Source organism: Salmo trutta, chromosome 4 (assembly GCF_901001165.1).
Source record: "Salmo trutta chromosome 4, fSalTru1.1, whole genome shotgun sequence".
Taxonomy (NCBI): Eukaryota; Metazoa; Chordata; class Actinopteri; order Salmoniformes; family Salmonidae; genus Salmo; species Salmo trutta.
In genome coordinates, this window is record NC_042960.1 from 27,504,887 (window position 1) to 27,529,516 (window position 24,630).

A 24,630-nucleotide genomic window follows, 5' to 3' on the forward strand; every position below is an offset into this window, starting at 1 on the left:
TGACTAGTCTCCCAGTCCCTGCCGCTGAAAAACTTCCCCACAGCATGATGCTGCCACCACCATGCTTCACCGAAGGCATGGTGCCAGGTTTCATCAGACAAGAGACCAAGGCCCTTCTCCCCTGATTTCTCAGTTTGGCCGGGTGGCCAGCTCTAGGAAGAGTCTTGGTGGTTCAAACTTCTTCCATTTAAGAATGATGGAAGCCCCTGTGTTCTTGGAGACCTTCAATGCTGTAGACATTTTTTGGAACCCTTCCCCAGATCTGTGCCTCGACACAGTCCTGCCTCGAAGCTCTACGGACAATTCCTTTGACCTCAGGGCTTGGTTTTTGCTCTGATATGCATGTCAACTGTGGGACCTTCTATAGACAGTTATGTGCCTTGCCAAGTCATGTCCAATCAATTGAATTTACCACAGGTGGACTCCAACGAAGTTTTAGAAACATCTCAAGGATGATCAATGGAAAGAGGATGCACCGGAGCTTAATTTAATTTTGAGTCTCGTAGCAAAGGATCTGAATACTTATGTAAATAAGGTATTTCTGTTTTAAATGTTTAATACATTAGCAAAACTTTCTAAAACACTGTTTTGTTTGTCATTATGGGGTATTGTGTGTAGATTGTTGAGGAAATGTAACATAATAAATAACGTAACAAAATGTGGGAAGAAAATCAAGGGGTCTGAATACTTTCTGAATGCACTGTATATATACAGTTGAAGTCAGAAGTTTACATACACCTTAGCCAAATACATTTAAACTCAGTTTTTCACAATATATGACATTTAATCCTTGTAAAACTTCCCTGTCTTAGGTCAGTTAGGATGACCACTATATTTTAAGAATTTGAAATGTCAGAATAATAGGAGAAAGAATGATTTATTTCAGCTTTTATTTCTTTCATCACATTCCCAGTGGGTCAGAAGTTTACATACACTCAATTAGTATTTGGTTGCATTGCCTTTAAATTGTTTAACTTTGGTCAAACGTTCCAAGAAGCCTTCCACAAGCTTCCCACAATAAATTGGGTGAATTTTGGCCCATTCCTCCTGACAGAGCTGGTGTAACTGAGTCAGGTTTGTAGGCCTCCTTGCTCGCACACGCTTTTTCAGTTCTGCCCACAACTTTTCTATAGGATTGAGGTCAGGGCTTTGTGATGGCCACTCCAGTACCTTGACTTTGTGGTCCTTAAGCTATTCTGCCACAACTTTGGAATGCTTGGGGTCATTGCACATTTGGAAGACCCATTTGTGACCAAGCTTTAACTTCCTGACTGATGTATTGAGATGTTGCTTCAATATATCCACATAATTTTCCTTCCTCATGAAGCCATCTATTTTGTGAAGTGCACCAGTCCCTCCTGCAGCAAAGCACCCCCACAACATGATGCTGCCATAGCCGTGCTTCACGGTTGGAATGGAGTTCTTCGGCTTGCAAGCCTCCCCCTTTTTCCTCCAAACATAACGATGGTCATTATAGCCAAACAGTTCTATTTTTGTTTCATCAGACCAGAGGACATTTCTCCAAAAAGTCCGATCTTTGTCCCCATGTGCAGTTGCAAACCGTAGTCTGGCTTTTTTTATGGCGGTTTTGGAGCAGTGGCTTCTTCCTTGCTGAGTGGCCTTTCAGGTTAAGTCAATATAGGACTTGTTTTACTGTGGATATAGATACTTTTGTACTTGTTTTCTCCAGCATCTTCACAAGGTCCTTTGCTGTTGTTCTGGGATTGATTTGTACTTTTCGCACCAAAGTACATTCATCTCTAGGAGACAGAACGCGTCTCCTTCCTGACATCTGCGTGGTCCCATGGTGTTTATACTTGCGTACTATTGTTTGTACAGATGAACGTGGTACCTTCAGACGTTTGGAAATTGCTCCCAAGGATGAACCAGATTTGTGGAGGTCTACAAATTTTTGGCTTATTTCTTTTGATTTTCCCATGATGTCAAGCAAAGAGGCACTGAGCTTGAAGGTAGGCCTTGAAATACATCTACAGGTACACCTCCAATTGACTCAAATGATGTCAATTAGCCTATCAGAAGCTTCTAAAGCCATGACATAATTTTCTGGAATTTTCCAAGCTGTATGAAGGCACAGTCAACTCAGTGTATTTAAACTTCTGACCCACTGGAATTGTGATACAGTAAATTATAAGTGAAATAATCTGACTGTAAACAACTGTTGGAAAAATTACTTGTGTCATACACGAAGTAGATGTCCTAACCGACTTGCCAAAACGATAGTTTGTTAACAAGAAATTTGTGGAGTGGTTGAAAATCAAGTTATTTTATTTATATTTATTTTTGTATTTTTCACCCCTTTTTTCTCCCCAATTTCGTGGTATCCAATTGGTAGTAGTTACTGTCTTGTCGCTGCAACTCCCGTACGGACTCGGGAGAGGCGAAGGTCGAGAGCCATGCGTCCTCCGAAACACAACCAAACCAAGCCACACTGCTTCTTGACACAATGCCCATTCAACCCGGAAGCCAGCCGCACCAATGTGTCGGAGGAAACACCGTACACCTGGTGACCTGGTCAGGGTGCACTGCGCCCGGCCCGCCACAGGAGTCGCTAGTGCACGATGAGACACATATCCCTGCCGGCCAAACCCTCCCTAACCCGGACGACGCTGGGCCAATTGTGCGCTGCCCCATGGGCCTCCTGGTCGCGGCCGGCTGTGACAGAGGAAAAACAAGTTTTAATGACTCCAACCTAAGTGCATGTAAACTTCCGACTTCAACTGTATATAGATAGATAGATAGATAGATAGATAGATAGATAGATAGATAGATAGATAGATAGATAGATAAAATAAAACACTAATACACTAAAATATCTTGATTAGATAAGTATTCAAGGCACTGAGTCAATACATGTTAGAATCATCTTTGGCAGTGATGTCTTTCTGGGTAAGTCTCTAAGAGCTTTGCACACCTGGATTGTACAATATTTGCACTTTTTTTTATTCTTCAAGCTCTGTTAAGTTGGTTGTTGATTATTGTTGTAAAGCCATGTCCAAGTCTTGCCATAGGCCACTCAGGAACATTCCATGTCATCTTGGTAAGAAACTGCAGCGCATATTTGGCTGAAAGGTGAATTTGTCTTGCAATGTCTGTTGGAAAGAAGACTAACCCAGGTTTTCCTATAGGATAGTGCCTGTACTTAGCTCTATTCTGTTTATTTTTATCTAAAAAATAACTCCCTAGTTCTTGCCGATGACAAGTATAACATGATGTAGCCACCACCATGATTGAAAATATGAAGAGTGGTACTCAGTGATGTGTTGGTTGTGTTGGATTTTCCCAAACCTAACACCTTGCATTCAGGACAAAGTTAATTTCTTTGCCACATTTTTTGCAGTTTTACTTTAGTGCCTTAATGAAAACAGGATGCATGTTTTGGAATATTTTAATTCTGTGCATGTTCCCGTCTTTTCACTCTGTCAATAAGGTTATTATTGTGGAGTAACTACAATCTTGTTGATCCATTCTCAGTTTAATGGCTCTGATGGGAGAAAACTATGTAACTGTTTTGAAGTCACCATTGTCCTCATGGTGAAATCCCTGAGTGGTTTTCTTCCTCTCCAGCAATTCAGTTAGGAAGGACACCTGTATCTTCGTAGCGACTGGGTGTATTGATACACCATCCAAAGTGCAATTAATAACTTTACCATGCTCAAAGGGATATTCAATGTCTGCTATTTAGTTTTTTTACCCGTCTACCAATAGGTGTCCTTTCTTTGCGAGGCATTGGAAAACCTCCCGGGTCTTTGTGGTTGAATCTGTGTCTGAAATTCACTGTTCGACTGACGGACCTTGCAGATAATTATGTGCGTGGGCCAATAAAAAATCATGTTAAACACTATTATTGCACTCAGTGAGTCTTTGCAACTTATTATGTGACTTTTTAAGTAAATGTTTACTTTGAATACTTATTGAGGCATTTCAGCTTTTCATTTTTAGTTCAGTTGTTTAAATTTAGAGAAATATAATTTCACTTTGACATTATGGGGTATTGTGTGTAGGACAACGACAAAACAAATCTCAATTCATACCGGAAAAACAAAGGTTAAAAAGAAATAAACTTGGAACCAAGTCTGCCATCTCTGTCATTGATGCAAACATTCCATTTGTACATATTTCACATATCTAAACCATGAGATATCTAAAATATGCATGTCTTTGTAATCATGATTTAAAAAACTTTCACTAACCTTTTTCGCCACACAGTGGGTCTATTTACGAGCCAAAAAAGCAGGCAGCAAAAACAAACTGCAGTCTTTAAAACACACTCACAGAATTGTTTTTTCTTCTTTCTATACATTTCTTATTATGAATGAAGCAAGCCATGCAAACTGTTCAGAATGCATAATGAATTTTATACATCATATGTCAAATGAATTAGCATGTGGGACTCAGAGAGGGGGACAGGGGAGTCTCTGCTAATTGGCAGCGAGGCTTCATGCATAATTATGGGCAAAGCGGCTTCCTTCGCCGTGCTTCTGCGCCTGTAGCCGAATAACGAGGAGAAAGACAAAAAAGAAAAAGGAAAACAAAGGGCATGGTGGTGGCTGGCCGGGATGGGCGGGTGTGTGTGGAGGGGGGGGTGGGGGCGGAGGTGGGGGGCAGCTCATCTCGACAGCAGCTCATCAAGAACAAGATAAACCCTGCGGCTGCCAGTCAATATCCACACAACACACACTACCTCACGACACTTAGGCAATTACTGCATTTAGTTTAGCATATGAGAAATTCGTTTTTTTTCTCGATAATCTTTTTTTCATTCTTGTTTTTGGACTGTGCAAATTCCCATTACTTCTGTGGTTTGTTCAACTATATTGTTTTAATAATGAAATGTTTGTTATTTAAATTGTTAATATAAAATATAAAAGTTTCTAAGGCCCTATTAAATACATTTTTACTAAAAAAGTCTTTCTGTGCATTAATAATAAAAGATGACATCATATTTGAGATAAATCCAGGCTGTGCTAAACGATATCTCGAGAGGGAGTTGAAATGACAATTTACAATTAAAATAATTCTTCATAGTTGTCATTGTAAATGATAGGTTGTTCCTAATTGACTCCAGGTTAAATAAATTAACTGAATTAATAAAGTTATAGGGATCCAAACTAATATGGAATTCAGGAGTTTAGAATGTTTCTGTAACTGGCATGAAGAAATTGAAGAGGGTAAGACTCTGATTCATACTGCTTCCAAAGAGAACCCCACTCTCTCTACAATCAATTAAGAAATATAATCTGCATATGACTGACGTGAGGATATTACAAACGGATTGTATTGATGAATAATTAACATGTCAATACTATAGATGTCTTTCCTCATGAAAAAGGTAATTGTGACAAAATCATTTTCATAAATAAAAAAACATGAATGACTAACTGATTGATGCAATCGGTCAATAGATAAAGCAGGGGTATTCAACTCTTACCCTATGAGGTCCGGAGCCTGCTGATTTTCTGTTCTACCTGATAATTAACTGCACACACCTGGTGTCCCAGGTCTAAATCAGTCACAGATTAGAAGGGAACAATGAAAAAACTCAATGGAACTGGCTTCGAGGTCCAGAGTTGAGTTTGAGGGTGCTAAAGAATAAGCTTCCTTACCTAAATGTACTATTTTTAAGTCGCTCGAGATCAAAGTCTACTAAATGTGTATATGTGTGAGCGTGTCGTACCTGAGCAGACAGATGCAGACACGGCAGCCGGAAGTGAGTCTGCAGAAGCCAAACCTCTGCTTGCTCTCGATGTCCGTCAGCACAAAGGTAAAGTTCTGGCCCACCTGACTCTGGGAAACCCTGGGAACAGTCACCACACAAACGCACACACACGTACGGTAGAGAGAGAACACACCATTAACACACGACCAATTACCTCAAGAAATACAGTATTACCACACAGTCACCTATGGAACAGAAATAACAAATCATTACTTCACAAGCACACATGGGACATTTATCAAGAGTTTCAGTCCAGGGAATCATGGCAATCAGATCAGTGAAAGTAATGTAATGGTTTCAGTTAAATAGAAAATGAGAAACTCCTTATTACCACATTATCACAGCAGAGGACAGCAATGACAAACATATTATAACATTACAAAGATACAGTATTTAAAAAAAATGGGAAAAGTAACTACTCCCCCAACGTTAAGTCGAAGTCTCTCATTCTCACCTCTAAACTTTTCGCTATGATTCTGGCTACAGTCCCTGACTGTTGAGCGTGTGTGAGTTGGGTATGTGTATTTCTTATGAAGTTTCATCACTAGATGGCAGCAGTAAAGCTTGTGTGGAGAACAGCACAGCTCAGGATATCCCAACCCCCACCCCCTAACTATACCATGGCACTTTTCCAATGTCATTTTCCAGGCTACAAAATAAGAGCAGACTCCTCTACAGAGGGCTGCTTTTCAAATCAGACTGGTACCAAATCTAGAGATATAGTTATCCAATCAAAGATAAAACACATGATACAAGCGGGACATACACATATATGCAGACAGACACAAATGCATACAAAAGCACACACGGGTACACACACACACACACACAATAGCACACCCACACCGTGGTGGGAGTGAGATCAAATGGCTTGGCATGGGTTGGGCAGGGAGCAGGGAGCAGACTGGCTTGGTGTTTAGGAGACTAAGAGAGGCTTTTGGCTTCAACTACACCACCAGCTGTTAACAACAGACTCCACACGCCATCGCTCCACAGCATACACACACAGCTCTCCTGTTACTAAAACATATTAGTGCGTGTGCGTCCCTGTTTTGGTCGGGTAGAGCACAGGACTATTAACAGGGGAGCAGGGGGAAGGAATCTTATTCCTACCTCTCCACATCGAAGGGGAAGCAGAACTTGGGTACCGTCTGGAGAAACTCCTGAGAACCAGAATAACACAACCGCTGATTAGACAACACTAACATAAACAACACAAACAACAAACCAATGACGAAAACAACAGTCACACTTCAGTAACAAGCCAGTGTAGATGTTTTATATAATGCTCGTATAATGCTACTTATACATGTTTAAAAACGATGGAATACTCAATGCATTAATAGTAAGAACACTACTTCTATAACATTTATTATTATTATTATTATCAAAAATGCATGTGTTTGTGTGTTCATACACAACCCTGTAAGTTTAGCCTAATCAAATATATTTCATCAATAAAATTGCTTGTTGAACAAAGACTAATTCAAAGTCTGACAGTGATCTCATTAAAATCATCTCATTAAATAATTCAATTAGGCTAAATAACCTAAATACAACAGAAACAACTTAATCCCCAGAGCTGATAAGTGTTTCAGTTGAGAGAATCAGGGAAAAGGTTTTCCTTTCTATAGGTCCAGACCCATAGCTTAAATAATTAGCTACGATTACTTACAGTGCATCGATTATCAGGGCTGATGGCGGTGAAAGAGGGAGGGAGGCCGGGAGGGATGGAAGGAGTTAGGGAGGGAGGCAGGGATAGAGGGACGGAGGAGAGCAGAGAGAAGAGAGAAAGACCTATAGGTGGTGGCAGATTGCTGTGACAATAGGCTAAGCAGCTCTGGGGGTACGGAACGGGCAGTGGGGAGGAGGGGGGTGTAGAGCCTTTATCTCCCAACACCTCCCCTGTGAGGGGGGTGGGGGGGGGGGGGTAATTGGGGGACTGGAGCAGAGCAGAGCACCATATGGGTTAGCTGAGCCAGCCACCACTTCTGTCTGTCTGTCTGACTGAGGTTGGTCCTGGGTCTGTGTGTCTGTCTGGCACAGCAGCCTAGCCATGGGGAACAACCACTGATCCCCCCGATCACTAGACAAAGCTGCCTGCCACCATAACCACAGGCAACAAGGAACAGAGATATGAGGGTGGGGGTAGTGTGTGTGTGTGTGTGTGTGTGTGTGTGTGTGTGTGTGTGTGTGTGTGTGTGTCTTGCGTATCAGTGTGTAGGAAGGCTGTGTGGCTATAAAACTGTCACACACGTCTGAGCCGCCACCGCCGTATGGACTCACTACTATTATTAACCGCCATGTAGGAACACCAATATGTTTCGGAGAGCCTAGCTTAGTGTTGTACATATGGCACACAGACACACACATACTCTATCTCTCTTCAAATAAAAACTTATGGGTTGCCGAATTCCGTAACGGCCATAGCCCCGCCCACATGTGTTGACAGGAAAAGTGACAGTCCCTGAGCCATGGAGACCGACAAGATCACAGATACAACAAAAGTGTGTGTGTGTGTGTGTGTGTGTGTGTTTGTTTTGTAGACATATATACAGAAAAACAGATGGCCATCTCTCTCAATGTACACAACATTCCAACACCAACCCTCTTCCCTTCCGGAAGGCACACAAATGACAAGAATCTCTCTCTCCCTTCCTTCTCCAACAAGCATCTCTCTCGCTCTCTGTCTCCCTCTCTTTCCTCTCCAACACCCCCCCGCCTTCCTCCTCCATTCCTCCAGGTGATGTGTGGGACCTCCAGTATACCAGGGGGATCCAAGACTGGGGGGGAACCAATGTTGCCACTGTTGTTGTTGTTATTCTGTTGTACACTATTTCCTCTCCCCTCCTCCCCCTTGCTAACCGTTTTCCCAAGACAAAAGAATATAAAGCAGCTAATACATTTGTAGCTCTGAAGGCATGTGCGTTAGTGTGTGTGTGTGTGTGTGTGTAGAGGCTGCATTATTTATCAGAGGTAGAGACAGGGGTATCACTCAGTGAGACAGCACACTCTGCTCCCCTAGCGGAGGTCTGGCATCACAGCTAACTACAGCACAGTCCAGGGCCTGCCTCTGTTTCTGCCTATGCATAGCCTTCACATCCCTTCCCAACATAGCTACAGCAGGCAGGACTTCCCTTCCACACTGGCCTGTCTCTGCCTCAGCCTGTTCTTCCCCATGGTGTTAACATGGAGCCCACTTTGTTCTGTTGTCTATGGAACACCAATGGACGGGTCACCAACAGCTCTCTGAGGGCAGATCCTTCTAAACAGGCTGGGGCTGATAGCCCCATAAACCCAGCTCAGTGTTGGGAGAGGGAACCCACTGTGTACTGTGAAGTGGACCACTGTTTATAACATTTAGCATTTTAGTAATTTAGCAGACGCCAGGTGGGCTCTTATCCAGAGTGACTACCAATTAGTGCATTCATCTTAAGATAGTTATGTGGGTCAACAACACATCACAATCGTGTCAAGTACAGGGCTGTATTGGAGCGGATCGCGAGCTTCGGGTTCCTCTGTGTCCACGTCACTAAGGAACTATCATGGTCCAAACACACCAACACAGTCGTAAAAAGGACATGACAACGCCTCTTCCCCTCAGTAGTCACGGAATATGTTCCGGGATTCATCCGATGGCATTGAGGAGTATACCACATCATCCCCACAATGATCGTACGTACATATCCCAACAAGAAGCCATGGATGACAGGCAACATCCACACTGAGCTAAAGGCTAGAGCGGTCGCTTTCAAGGAGCGAGACACTAATCCAGACGCTTATAAGAAATCATGCTGTGCCCTGGGATGAACGATCAAACAGGCAAAGCGTAAATACAGGACTAAGATTGAATCCTACTACACTGACGCTCATTGGATGTGTCAGGGCTTGCAAACTACTACGGATTACAAAGGGAAGCCCAGCCACGAGCTGCCCAGTAACACGAGTCTACCAGACAAGCTAAATTTCTTCAATGTGCGTTTCAAGGTAAGCAATACTGAAGCATGCATGAGAGCACCAGATGTTCCGGACGACTGTGTTATCATGCTCGCCGTAGCCAATGTAAGTAAGACCTTTAAACAGGTCAACATTCACAAGGCCAGATTAACAGGACGTTTACTCAGAGCATAAGCTGACAAGTGTCTTCACTGACATTTTCAACCTGTCCCTGACCTAGTCTGTAATACATACATGTTTCAAGCAGACCACCATAGTCCCTGTGCCCAAGAGCGCCAAGTTAACCTGCTTAAATGACTACCGACTTGTAGCACTCACGTCTGTAGCCATTAAGTGCTTGACTACAGCTCAGCGTTCAACACCATAGTGCCCTCAAAGCTCATCACTAAGCTCAGGACCCTAGGACTAAACACATTCACATCGACGTAGGCAAGCACCAGGGTCTTGAAGATGATGCAAGCTTTGACTGGAAGCCAGTAGAGTGTGCGGAGGAGCGGGGTGACATGGGAAAATTTAGAAAGTTTGAACACCAGATGGGCTGCGGCATTCTGAATAAATTGCAGGGGTTTGATGGCACAAGCAGGGAGCACAGCCAACAGAGGGTTGCAGTAGACTAGACGGGAGATGACAAGTGTCTGGATAAGGACCTGAGCCACTTCCTGTGTGAGGAATAGTCGTACTCTACGGAATGTTGTAGAGCATGAACCTGCAGGAGCGAGTTATGTTCGCAGAGAATGACAGGGTGCTGTCCAAGGTCACACCAAGGTTCTTTGTACTCTGGGAAGAGGACACTGTGGAGGTGTCAACCATGATGCAAAGGTCTTGGAGGAGGCAGGCCTTCTCCGGGAGGAAGAGCAGCTCCATTTTGTCAAGATTGAGCTTGAGACAGTGGGCCAACATCCAAGCTGGGATGTCTGCCAGGCACACAGAGATGCATGTCGCCACCTGGGTGTCAGAAGGGGGGGAAGGAGAAAAAGTAGTTGAGTGTCATCCGTACAGCAATGATAGGAGAGATCACGTGAGGATATGACAGAGCCGAGTGACTTGGTGTACAGAGAGAAGAGGTGAGGGCCTAGAACTGAGCCCTGGGAGACACCAGTAGTGAGAGTACGTGGTACAGACACAGATCATCTCCACGTCACCTGGTAGTATGCAATCCAAGAGTGTGCAGAGCCTCAGACGCCCGGCCCTGAGAGGACGGAGAGGAGGATCTGACGGTTCATGGTGTCGAAGGCAGCGGATAGATTTAGGAGGATATGAACAGAGGAGAGAGAGGAGAGCCTCCATGACACAGAGAAGAGCAGTCTCGGTTGAGTGAGCCGCCTTGAACCCTGACTGGTTATGGTCAAGAAGATCGTTCTGAGAGCAATGGCGAGACAGTTGGCCAGAGCACGCTCAAGTGTTTTGGAAATAAAAGAAAGAAGGGATAGAGGTATGTCATTTCTGATGAGTTGATGAAGGAAGGGAGGAATGGGAGAAGGTCTCCGGTGATAGTCTGGAGAAGGGAGGAGGGGATTGGGTTGAGCGGGCAGGTTGTCAGGCGGCTGGAGTCGCAGGATTTCATCTGAAGAGAGCGGGGAGAAAGAAGTCAAGGCGTAGGGTAGTTCTGTGTGAGTGGGATCAGTGGACTCAATAGGCTGAGTGAATAAGGAGCAGATGTTGTCAAACTTCTTTTGACGACAAAGTGGTTGAAAAAGTTGTCAACAGAGAGGGGGAGGAGTGGAGGATTAAGGAAGGAGGAGAAGGTGGAAAAGAGTGTCCTATGGTTATAGGCAGAAGCTTGAAATTTAGAGTGACAGAAAGTCGCTTTAGCAGCAGATACAGAGGATGGACTGAAAGGATGATAACTAAACTCCCGGAGGACCTTTCCTCAATTTCCGCTCAGCTGCCTGTAGCCAATCTGTACGCCCGGAATGAGTCACTCAGCCACGAAGCAGGAGGGGAGGGCCGAGCCGGCCGGCCGGAAAGGGGACAGTGCGAGGCATAGGATGTAGAAGGCGAGGAGAGTAGGGTCAAAGAGGCAGAACCAGTAGATAGAAGGCAGAAGGATTTATCAGAAGGAAGAGAGGATAGAATAGAAGAGGAGAGAGTAGCGGGAGAGAGGGTGAAGATTGCAGCGGCGCATAACCATCTGGGTAAGGGCTGAGTGGGTAGGGTTGGAGGTTAGAAGGAGAGAAAGGGAAACAAAGTAGTGATCAGAGACATGGAGGGGGTTTGCAGTGAGATTAGATAGCGAACAGCCTCTAGTGAAGATGAGGTCAAGCGTATTGCCTGCCTTGTGAGTGGGAGGTAACTGGGAAAGGGTGAGGTCAAAATAAGAAAGTGGGGGAAAGAAATGAACTGAAGTCAGGCGTCAGGGAGTTAAAGTCGTGAGCCATTGTCTTGAAATGAGCTTATCAAGGTGTCAAGCTCATTGAAGAACTCTCGAAGGGCACCTGGTGTGCAATAAATGATCATGTTAAGCTTGAGTGGTCAGGTGACAGTGATCGCATGGAATTCAATTGAGGAGATAGACAGGTGAGTGGGGGGGGGGGTCAACTTAAGAGAAATTAGTAGCCTTGTGCCACCACCCTGACAACCACATGCTCTCGAGGACTATGACAGAACACATAGTCAGATGACGAGAGATCAGCTGGAGTAGCAGTGTTCTCTGGGTTAATAGATACAGTGCCTTGCGAAAGGATTCGGCCCCCTTGAACTTTGACCTTTTGCCACATTTCAGGCTTCAAACAAAGATATAAAACTGTAATTTTTTGTGAAGAATCAACAACAACAAATTTATTGGATATTTCAAACTTTTTTAACAAATAAAAAAACTGAAAAATTGGCCGTGCAAAATTATTCAGCCCCTTTACTTTCAGTGCAGCAAACTCTCTCCAGAAGTTCAGTGAGGATCTCTGAATGATCCAATGTTGACCTAAATGACTAATGATGATAAATAGAATCCACCTGTGTGTAATCAAGTCTCCGTATAAATGCACCTGCTCTGTGATAGTCTCAGAGGTCCGTTTAAAGCGCAGAGAGCATCATGAAGAACAAGGAACACACCAGGCAGGTCCGAGATACTGTTGTGGAGAAGTTTAAAGCCGGATTTGGATACAAAAAGATTTCCCAAGCTTTAAACATCCCAAGGAGCACTGTGCAAGCGATAATATTGAAATGGAAGGAGTATCAGACCACTGCAAATCTACGAAGACCCGGCCGTCCCTCTAAACTTTCAGCTCATACAAGGAGAAGACTGATCAGAGATGCAGCCAAGAGGCCCATGATCACTCTGGATGAACTGCAGAGATCTACAGCTGCGGTGGGAGACTCTGTCCATAGGACAACAATCAGTCGTATACTGCACAAATCTGGCCTTTATGGAAGAGTGGCAAGAAGAAAGCCATTTCTTAAAGATATCCATAAAAAGTGTCATTTAAAGTTTGCCACTAGCCACCTGGGAGACACACCAAACATGTGGAAGAAGGTGCTCTGGTCAGATGAAACCAAAATCGAACTTTTTGGCAACAATGCAAAACGTTATGTTTGGCGTAAAAGCAACACAGCTCATCACCCTGAACACACCATCCCCACTGTCAAACATGGTGGTGGCAGCATCATGGTTTGGGCCTGCTTTTCTTCAGCAGGGGCAGGGAAGATGGTTAAAATTGATGGGAAGATGGATGGAGCCAAATACAGGACCATTCTGGAAGAAAACCTGATGGAGTCTGCAAAAGACCTGAGACTGGGACGGAGATTTGTCTTCCAACAAGACAATGATCCAAAACATAAAGCAAAATCTACAATGGAATGGTTCACAAATAAACATATCCAGGTGTTAGAATGGCCAAGTCAAAGTCCAGACCTGAATCCAATCGAGAATGTGTGGAAAGAACTGAAAACTGCTGTTCACAAACGCTCTCCATCCAACCTCACTGAGCTCGAGCTGTTTTGCAAGGAGGAATGGGCAAAAATTTCAGTCTCTCGATGTGCAAAACTGATAGAGACATACCCCAAGCGACTTACAGCTGTAATCGCAGCAAAAGGTGGCGCTACAAAGTATTAACTTAAGGGGGTCTGAATAATTTTGCACGCCCAATTTCAGTTTTTTATTTGTTAAAAACGTTTGAAATATCCAATAAATTTCGTTCCACTTCATGATTGTGTCCCACTTGTTGTTGATTCTTCACAAAAAATTACAGTTTTATATCTTTATGTTTAAAGCCTGAAATGTGGCAAAAGGTCGAAAAGTTCAAGGGGGCCGAATACTTTCGCAAGGCACTGTATCTCAGTCAGGGCCAAAAAGTTTAGGGAATGAAAAGCAATATAGGCTGAGATTCACTCAGCCTTATTGACTGCAGACTAACAATTCCACATGGGTTGTGCGCGTCGGCTACACTAAATTAGAAGGGTTGCAGCCATAGGATGGGGAGTGTCTGTAAAACCTACAGAGAGAGGAGCAAACTGGGATGGGAAACACACACACATACTTGCCAAAGCTACAAAAGAGCAAAATGAGATCATCGGAAAATAACTAGGTAAGATTCTCAAGTGAGAGCGGTGTGGAGCCTTCCTCTTTTAACAATACTGCCGCTGAAAAAACAGGGGAGACTAAAGTATTTACACTAATTGCCTAGCAGAGGTGAGACTACTCCCCACACTGACCGCTTGGCAGAAGTGAAGAAAACACCCCCTACAATAAAACACACCCAGAAATTAGCAAGACTGATACACAAATAGGCGTGAAACTAATCTAAGTCCGCAACGACAGTGAAAAGCACTGAGCAATCATACAGTTCAAACAGCAATGATTAAGTAGACTACTAGGTAATATACAGAACGTAAATTCAAATTCCCCTAGCAAGACGATACCAATATACTTGCTGCTCTTGTAGGAGCTGATGTCCTTCCAAACCATAGATGATGCACTAAGACTATAACAGAACAGAGAGAAGATCTACAAGCCAGTCCAGAAAGTATAGCAGTTCGTGGGAAGAAATGATGGTACTAACTAGGTACAACCAACTGGTTAAATGCTACCCAGCCAGGGCCTTGGTGTTTCATTTTGAGTGTTAACTTAACAAGCCAATAGTCACTTCTTCGTGCCATGAGAAATAGAGGAAATAAAGGAATGACAAGTGAAGGAGAGAGTGAGCGAGAAAATGAGAGAGAGAGAGAGAGAAAAAAAATTGGGAAACAGAATGGCGAAAAAGAGAATTGGATAAAGAGGAAGGGAATCGTGAGACAGAATGTACAAAAAGAGAAACAGAAAGCGAGAGTTGTCATCGAGGGAGGGATGGAGAGAGGAGATGAGGAGTGAGGCAGATGCGGCTCAGTTCACCTCCGCTCTCTCTCTCCCCAGGCTGCTCCACTCTGGGGGTTTAGTCTTTAAGCTGTGGCTCTGTTTTATATTCCCCCAGCCAGCTAGCTAGCCAGTCAGCCAGACATTCTACAAACAAATCAGCCAGCCAAACAGCCAGCCAGCTAGCCAGACAGCCAGCCATTCAACCAACCAACCAGACAGTAAGCCAACCAACCAGCAAGTCATTCAACCAACCAACCAGCCAGCCATTCAACCAACCAGCCAGCCAACCTATCAGACAGCCATCCAACCAACCAGTAGCGCTGAGCGATTAACCAATTTTAAATAAAAAAATTGGGTTATTAAACAACCAATTAACTGACGGCGGATCAATTACTTGAATTCCATTGAGTTCGGTTTATTTTGAGGTTAACGTGCCACTTGTCTAGAGAAATCAAATCATTCACAAGATAAGTCATCTAGAACTACACTACATGACCAAAAGTATGTGGACACCTACTTGTCAAACATTTCATTTCAAAATCAAGGCATTAGTTCAGGCTTTTCCACTAGATGTTGGAACATTGCTACGGGGACTTGCTTCCATTCAGCCACAAGAGCATTACTGAGGTTGGGCACTGATGTTGGGCGATTAGGCCTGGCTCGCATTCGGCATTCCAATACATCCCAAAGGTGTTCGATGGGGTTGAGGTCAGGGCTCTGTGCAGGGCAGTCAAGTCCTTCCACACCGATCTTGACAAACCATTTCTGTATGGATCTCACTTTCTGCACAGGGGCTTTGTCATGCTGAAACAGGAAAGGCCCTTTCCCATAATGTTGCCACAAAGTGGCACAGAATTATCTAACATTTAATTGTACGCTGTAGCGTTAAGATTTCCCTTCACTTGAACTACGGGGACTAGCCCGAACCATGAAAAACAGCCCCAGACCATTATTCCTCCTACACCAAACTTTACAGTTGACACTATGCATTGGGGCAGGTAGCGCTGTCCAGGCATCCGCCAAACCCAGATTTGTCTGTCGGACTGCCAGATGGTGAAGCGTGATTCATCACTCCAGAAGAACGCGTTTCCATTGCTCCAGAGTCCAATGGCGGCGAGCTTTACACCACTACAGCCGACAGTTGGCATTGCACATAGTGATCTTAGGCTTGTGTGCGGCTGCTTGGCCATGAAAACCCATTTCATGAAGCTCCCGACGAACAGTTCTTGTGCTGAGGTTGCTTCCAGAGGCAGTTTGGAACTCGGTAGTGAGTGTTGCAACTGAGGACAGACAATTTTTAGGCACTACGTGCTTCAGAACATCACTCTCCTGCTAAAATAAAGGTAAAATAAAAATAAAAAAACAGAGATCCGTCTAGCCTTCAACAACCTTTAGGCTATACAGTGACAGAGTGAACTTTTAGTAGGATTAAAACATAGAGGGAAAAAATATGCCCATAGATATTGTTATTTTAAACAAAACAAATGTTGAAAGGTGGCATCCTGTGACGATGCCACGTTGAAAGCAGTGGAGGCTGCTGAGGGAAGGACAGGCTCATAATAATGTCCAGAACAGAGCATACGGAATGGCATCAAACACCTGGAAACCATGTGTTTGATGTATTTGATACCGTTTCACTGATTCCGCTCGTCATTACCACTAGCACCAACCTCCTGTGGTTGAAAGTCACTGAGCGCTTCAGTAAGGCCATTCTACAGCCAATGTTTGTCTATGGAGATTGTGCTCGATTTTATACACCTGTCAGCAACGGGCTGTGGCTGAAATAGCCAAATCCACTTATTTGAAGGGGTGTCCAAATACTTTTGTTTATATAGTGTATGTGGGACGCTGGGCTGCTTAAAAGTTGTAGATTTCATCACCTTCTCCTCCTTCCTCAACCTAGTTCAGCGCAGAAATGTGGTAATTAACTACAATGACCATAATCCATTGTGACTGTCTGGGGCCGGGAAGAACAGAGGCGGACACACACAGACCGTATGAGAATGCACGAGATACACAACAACGAGAGGAATAGAGACAGTTTGTGAGGTAGCTCTACCCAATTGACAGTTGTAGTAGCCAATGAGCAGTCTTGAAAGGATGCCTTATTTACTTTGAGGAACTAGTGTGGCGGTTGCTGGATCGGATCCCCGAGCTGACAAGGTAATAATCTGTCATTCTGTTCCCTGGGCGCCGAAGACGTGGATGACGATTAAGGCAGCCCCCCCGCACCTCTCTGATTCAGAGGGGTTGGGTTAAATGCGGAAGAGACATTTCAGTTGAATGCATTCAGTTGTACAACTGAAAAGGTATCCCCTAGTAAAATGATTTTGTCAGCCAGCTAGCCAATAGGATGACTCATTCAATGGGGAGCATAGAGATAATATGAAACGGTTGTCTGGCTGGCTGGCTGCTACTGCCTGAACAGAGATGAGATAATTACTTTATTATTATGGTCCATTCCTTAAAGTCATCAAATACAAACTAAGTAATATGCACAACTGAAGTATTCTATTAAAGTAAAGTAAGCAATGAGACTAAATGGTGGTTAATAAGCGATAAGAAGTAATGGGCATACACTTACATTATGGGGCTCTTACTCATTGTTTTATTCTGTGATATTACAGCATTCAACCCAATGTCAGTGTCAGGAAAAAGGCTGAGTGATAGGCTGAGGGATCTAAAATCGTTGTCATTATTTCACAATGCATTTTTTCAAGAACAATTGACGAAATGAAATCAAAACCGTTATTCTTTAAAAAAAATGTATCACTTTTTATCACTCAGCACTACAAGCCAATCAGCCAGCCAGTCAGTAGGCCAACTAATGGCACCAGTCCAATGACAGCATCAGCATGGTTCCTCACAGATTAATGCAGGAACCCACGTGTCCCCTCAGCCCATCTCATTCCTCACCAACAACCAACCCTCCACCCTCACGTCCCACTCTCGCTCCCGTCACCCTGACGTTCCTCCTCTGCACTCTCATCTTTCTCTCTATATCCCCCTCTCATCCCATCTCGCTCTCAACACCAACTTCCCAAGCCCCTATCATCCCCTCACACCCCGTCCTCCCAGTTCCCCTCTCACCCCCTTTCCCCAATTAGGGTCGTTTCCCGGCCGATCTCTGGCCATCCGTCCTGCATGCATTGCTTTACCCAGGCCTCTAGCTAACATGACAAAGAGATCTTTAGTATTCACTCTTTCAGATACAGAGTGGCAGGGTCAGCCCGGGTGCAACTTTAAGCTACAATATTCAAAAGACAAATACATGATGCTATGGGATAGCACAGTGGATTATGATCAGATTTTAACTATTTTAGTTAGCTTTCAAGGGAATCCAGAAGAAAAAAATCTAAAAACAAACCCAATAGGATTAAGACTCGTATAGAATAGTTTATTTTCCTCAAAGGACATTTTTATTGTTAAATACATTTTAGTCATTTAGCAGATGCTCTTATCCAGAGCGACTTACAGTAGTGAATGCATACATTTCATAAAAAATGTTCTCCGTACTGGTCCCCCGTGGGAATCGAACCCACAACCCTGGCGTTGCAAACACCATGCTCTACCAACTGAGCCACACGGGACGTGTGACTGATATGACTGATATGGTGTTCGGCAGTGTTCTTTGCTCGGTGAAGATGACCAATGTAGTCTACAGTTTACTGTGAGCTTTCACCAACAAGCCAACCATCCTCCTGTTTTTCACTTGGCCAGCAACTGCACCAGATACATTCATTATAAACAGAATATACCATGGTATTCTAAACGACATTGAAGACAGAACTCTTAAAATGTCACAATATTCTAATGACAGAATTAGAAGTGCGAAACGTGCGGAATAGAACAGAGAATCGGGAGAACAATGGGCAGAGAGAGAGAGAGAGAGAGAGAGAGAGAGTGAGAGAGAACTGCAGCAGATCAGATCCGGTGGATTGTGTGGCCTGTGAAACAGCAAGGCAGAGCCTGCAGAGATTCCTTTCATTACACTTTAATAGTATGCTGCTGGCTTGCCATCCTGACCTGCGCTCTGTGCCGGTAATAAGAGCGGCCTTCAGAGCCGGACCGAGGCACAGAGCTGGTTTGGGGGGGAGGAGGGGGAGGGGGGCTTTACAATTGACACGAGGGCGTTGCATTTTCACATTCTCGCACCGTACCTCACAGGCTGAGGGATGGAAGGATTTCACATATTTTTTTCCTTTTTTTCCTAGCGGTTTCTCACAGCGACCCCTGGGGTGGAGAGAGGCTGGCTCTCTGTCTAGCGAGGCGAAGGTTATTTTGGTTAACAACGCCGCTGGGTTACTGAGGGACTTCTTAAGAAAGTGGAGAAGGTGATATATTGATCCCTTAGCCTCTGGAACCACTGACAGGTGTGTGTGTGTGTGTGTGTGTGTGTGTGTCTCTGCATATCGTCGTGCATGCGTGCGGTGCACACGGCCACTGCAATAAAAGGAAGGAAGGGGAGTGTGATGGAAATAGTAGTCACTTCTTGGCCAACCTCTGGACCTCGAACACATCCTCAATCTGTAGCCTTCCTATACTTTTCGCTGGGGCCAGAGAGCCAAGGACAAAATGATGGCCAGAACATCAGTCTACTGCTAACAGAGATCAGTCTTGCCTTCAACAACCTTTAGGCTATACAGTGACAGAGTGAACCTTTAGGTGGATTAAAACATAGAGGGAAGAATATGCCCATAGATATTGTTATTTTAAAACATAACAAATGTTGAAAGAGACAATTATGCTACTTGGTATTATTTTGGTACTATTGTACCATCTCCATAATGTTAAAAAGTTTAGGAAGAGATGTACGATCCAAAAGTATCACCAGCCGAATAAAGACGACACAAGCAGAAAGAGAGAGAGAGCGGACATTCAGTTACATCCTGCCTTTTCGTTTACATCTTTTCTTTTTTTGTTTGGGTGAGTGTCATTCCTCTCTGTCTATCATGTACCCTCTTCATATCACAGATGGCTCAGAGAGAGAGCGAGAGAGAGAACAAGAGCGAGAGAGTATTATGATGCAGAGATTCTCCAGAGAATACATTACCATGTGATAGAGGAACAGTCTCTCTCCTTCTGAGACGCTCTGCTAGTGGGCCAGGAGAGGCTCTCGCTACATATGCCCCAAACACACACATTAATTAAGTAGCAGGAGGTGTGTGTGTGTGTGTGTGTGTGTGTGTGCGTGCGTGTCAGCCAGGGAGGCAGCCTGAGCGGGTTTCCCTCTTTAAGCTGTCAGCTCCCATCGGGCCCTGCTCCACTGTGAACCCTGGTGTGGAGCTGCTACTAACACATGGTCTATCAGAGGACACGCACACCCACACGACTGTAATACATACATTGAAGTGATGCAGATAAGTGCCATCGTGACAGTAGCGCCTAAACATTTGGCAGAAAATTGACAGATGTACAATGTATGAGATGTACTGGAGATTTCCAGGTCACCCGAGCACCCCTGCTCTTTCTGCTCACTCCATCTCTCCCTCCATCATTCTAGGCACCATCCCCTCTTCTCCTGCCATCTCTCTCATATTGTTGATGTGAGTAGTAAAGAAACATACATCGTTATAAAGAAATCTCTCTATATCTGGCATCACATCTTCCATAGAAGGACATCAGAAACCCTCTGTTTCTCTGTTGTGAGCTGGAAAGAAATTCAATACCAACCCTGTATGTAGGCTAATAGAAGCTGGTGGTTATACAGCAGTACTGCAGCATAGGAGTATTGCAGTGCTTTCCACTAGAGCTGGCTGTCGGCTATACAGCCGATTACAAACAAATTTTCAGCTGGCTAATTTTTCCACTTTTCAATTCACAAGTCAGAAAGTCTGCAGAGCCCTCTTCCACTAGAATTAACGATATGCGTCTTCTAGCGATCTATTGATAGGACAGGCGCCTGTCAGTCACAATCAGCGATGACAGGGAAACAGCCTGCTGTCTGTCCCGCCTCCAGGATGTGTGCACTGTGGTTGCAGTCTAATTTCTTTACACGGAGGACATTCCATATATTGTGAGTGAATCTGCACGTCCCATACATAGAAATCGAAATGTTTCAGATTAAAATAATGTACTGAACAACGTGTTATTAAACGTACTAAGTATAAGCTTCTGCTACTCTATACTACAATTGTGCAGATTCTAGTTTCCACCTTCATCCTTTGCCTACATTTAACAGTATTGCAAACATTTTTGATTCCTAATGTTAACAAAAGCTGTCTGTGTCATGAGATTTTTATGATGCTTTATTATAAATAACACAATTGGTGACTTATTTTTTAATATATGGTATTGTATTCAGTTTTAATGAAGAAATTACCAATGATCCATGTTTCAGATTAAAGAATGTATTACCAATTCTTATAAACAAGACTAACCTTCTTCTGCCCGATGCATAATTCCTAAATATATGCCTAAATAACACACCCAAAATAAAAAACAATTCCTGAACTATGTGGACTGCAAGCATAAATGAGAACCTACAGAGAACAAGCATCTGTGAAACTACAACTGTAGTTTCAAGACATTATGTGGGCATTCCTGAATAAGTTCAACAGGACATAAACCATAGCAGAAAATCCTCTGAAACAGTATTTTGCCCATCCCCGGGCAGGCTTGGGTAGAACAGGTTAAGGCATTTGTCCTTGTGTTTGTTCCCTATAAACAAAACTCAAGAGGTTACACTGCACCAAGAACCCAGCGTCGAGCCTTCTTGTGAGCAAACTCCTTTATAATGTCTTTAATGTAAAATTTTCTAGGTAACTGGTTTTCAATTGAAAGGACGGCAAGGCTGTTCAACCTGTCTTGGCACATTGTAGATCTCAGATAGAAAGAACTAAGTTTCAGCTTACTGAAGGCACGTTCACCTACACCAACTGTTACAGGCATTGTACAGAAGATTCGCAGCGCAATGCACACCTCTCCAAAAATGCTCTGCAGCTGCATCTTGTGGATGGCAATTAGGATCTCTACAGGAGAAAGACCATCTGAAAAAGTGGCACCATATATCGTCTTTAGATGTCGCACTTCATTTTCAAATCCATCTTTGAGATCTTTGGAGTACTTCTTTCTCAATTTGTGGCAAGATACACGAATTTGGTTTTCAGTCATTTTCCTAAATGTAAGTATTGGTGAAAACTCCTCGCATGCAGCTGCAATCGTGTGAAACCGCGTGTCCAAATGACTGATTATACTATCCAGAGCCACATAAAACACTGTGTTGCGAAATCCAGGGGCTGACTTCTGGTCATTTGCTATGTCATCTTCAGTCTCATCAGGGAAACGTTTTCTTTTTTTTCTGGCGGCTCCTCTGATCGCTGTGAAACTGAGTAGTTACACCCATTTCATTTGCCACCGTGGAGGCTTCTGTCAGAAGAGCGTCACCATTTATAACGCAGAGCCTGTATTTCTTCCCGTGGTGCCTTAATGTGAGCTGCTTCAGTATCCAGAGAAATACTTCTTGACCGAAGAATTAGGCTTCTATTCTCAATACACTGCAACACTTTTACCCAGAAAGTGACCAGGAAGATTGCCTTGAAAAGACATGAAGTAGCTTTTCAGACCTTTTGCCTCAGATTTGGCTTTGTTTGTCAGGCTGCAGGTAGCAAGAAGCATGTCTAGGGCCTTGATGATGGACGGTAAATGAGTTGCCACTGGTCGGACAACAGCAATACGCTCACACCAGCGCGTGTCTGAAAGGCGGTTAAGACAGCAGCCAGTCTTTTCCTTGAGAATGGCCCATCACTCTGGGCTGGCACGGAACAGATTGTAAAGACAGCCAAAAAAGGTTGATACTTCTGCGCACGACTGAGCTGCATGTACACCCACAAGATTAAGAGTATGGGAGGCACAAGGTGAGTATATGGCCAGTGGATTCTTTTTCCCTGACATATTTGCACCATTATCAAAGCCTTGACCACAGCAATCTGCTATGTCAATACCATGCCCTTCCAATGCACTTACAATCATTTCAGAAATTTCACTCCCTGTCTTTCAGGCAGTCTTTAAATTCAAGAAAAGGTTAAATTATTTCCCATTCACCTGTTCCCTGAACTTTATATTTGTGTACATATCTCACCAATAATACATTTTGCTCAGTATGGGAAATGTCTGGAGTTGCATCCAAATATAACCGAGTAATAGATTGCATCTTCTCTTTCATAAAGTACTGTTTTCAAAACCCTTTGACCACATATTCCTATGAACTTGTTTTGTCTCTCAGGGCTGAGGTAATGGAGTCAGTCATGCTCCTTTCTTTTTGTCCCTGACTTCCTGTAAGTGCTCACGTAATAGTGGGTCATAATTTGACAACAGTTCCAGTAAGCCTAGGTAATGTCCATTATGTACATCATCAACATTGAGTGATTTCCCCCCCGGAATGGCAGATTCCTAGATGCTTAGTACAGTATCACATCCACAATCCTTTCTAGAAGTGCTCTGTTTTTATACATTTCTGACTGGATTTGTTTCTGCAGCTGACTGTCTATACCTGTAGCCTTTGTTATGGTATGCTGCAGAGTTTTCCAATTCCAGTAACAGTTCTTGTGAGACACACCATCCTCATGCTCTGGTAGTTTGTCATGCATTCACCGCCATTTCACTGATTATATCTTATAGCCATCCTTACTATTCAGAGAACTGGGTGATGGTTTACTTTGCTCATGAGTAAAAAATTATACATGGAATGCAATATAATGCCTTTACACTCTTACTATCAATAAGCCAGTCTCTCTGCACCTTTTCTCTCCCGTTTGCTGACTTACTGTAAATAGTTTGGGAATGGCTTGCCTTCTGAGTCTGGGGGCATGATTTTATACAGTTCTGTCTCATCACCACACCTGTTGGCTAGTCTGCAAACACTAGCTTCTCTTTCATGGTCTTGTACTTTCTCTGGCCACAGTGCTGGATCATCTAAAACCTCATCTTCCTCACTTCAAATCTGTCCATACTCTTCCTTTCCCTTATTACTTGCTTGTTCAATCTCTTCTGTCACTCCTTCACTGGCACTGCTGCTACTCTTTAACTCATCTTCCTCCTCCCTGCTCTCCTCTGCATCAGAGTCTGTCTGACAGCTTTCTGCTGAGATTCTGCCTACCTGGGGCTCTCTAGGCACTAGGAAGTAAGTAAACAAAGGGAATTTTAGGTTTAATGTTCACTCCTACAAAAGGTTACATATCGAATAGAAGACGTATTTAAGTGTGTCTAAGTCATCAGGTGCCTAACTTTACAATTTAAAAATGGTCTAGTTATGCTGCTGCTGCAAAACAACTGCCTCACCTCCAAGGTCCGCTGTTTCAACTTCATGTAGTAGACACACGTTGGGATCTTTGTCTACAGCAGTAGTAGTAGTAGTAGCATGCAGCAGGCTACATGTTAGGTTTTAATTTTTGTCTAGCTAGCTCACAAATATCACACAAATATTGGGGAAAACAGTTATAATAATAGCTAATTAGCTTGCCATAGCTGGTAGTGGTAGCTCATCATCATCATCATCATCATCATCATCATCATCATGTTAATAATTACTGCTCTGAACGAGCCGAGTGAGTCCACGGTAGGCAGCTACCTGAAGCTAGCTATATTGGCTAGCTAGGCTACTCAAATGGGATGGTTGGGTAGAGATACCTGATCTGATTATGGTAATACG

The 24,630-nt window shown here is 43.7% G+C and overlaps 1 protein-coding gene across 3 annotated transcripts in view; it reads right to left on the minus strand.

Moving 5' to 3' along the window:
• Positions 1–24,630, minus strand: part of dennd1b (DENN/MADD domain containing 1B) — a 200,919-nt gene that overhangs the window by 90,765 nt on the left and 85,524 nt on the right. For all 3 annotated transcript variants that reach the window (XM_029750398.1, XM_029750399.1, XM_029750400.1), the window contains exons 4-5: positions 6,851–6,900; positions 5,696–5,815 (exon numbers count right to left, since the gene is read on the minus strand). In XM_029750398.1, coding sequence (XP_029606258.1) covers positions 5,696–5,815; positions 6,851–6,900 — 170 coding nt within the window. The remainder of the gene's footprint in view (positions 1–5,695; positions 5,816–6,850; positions 6,901–24,630) is intronic.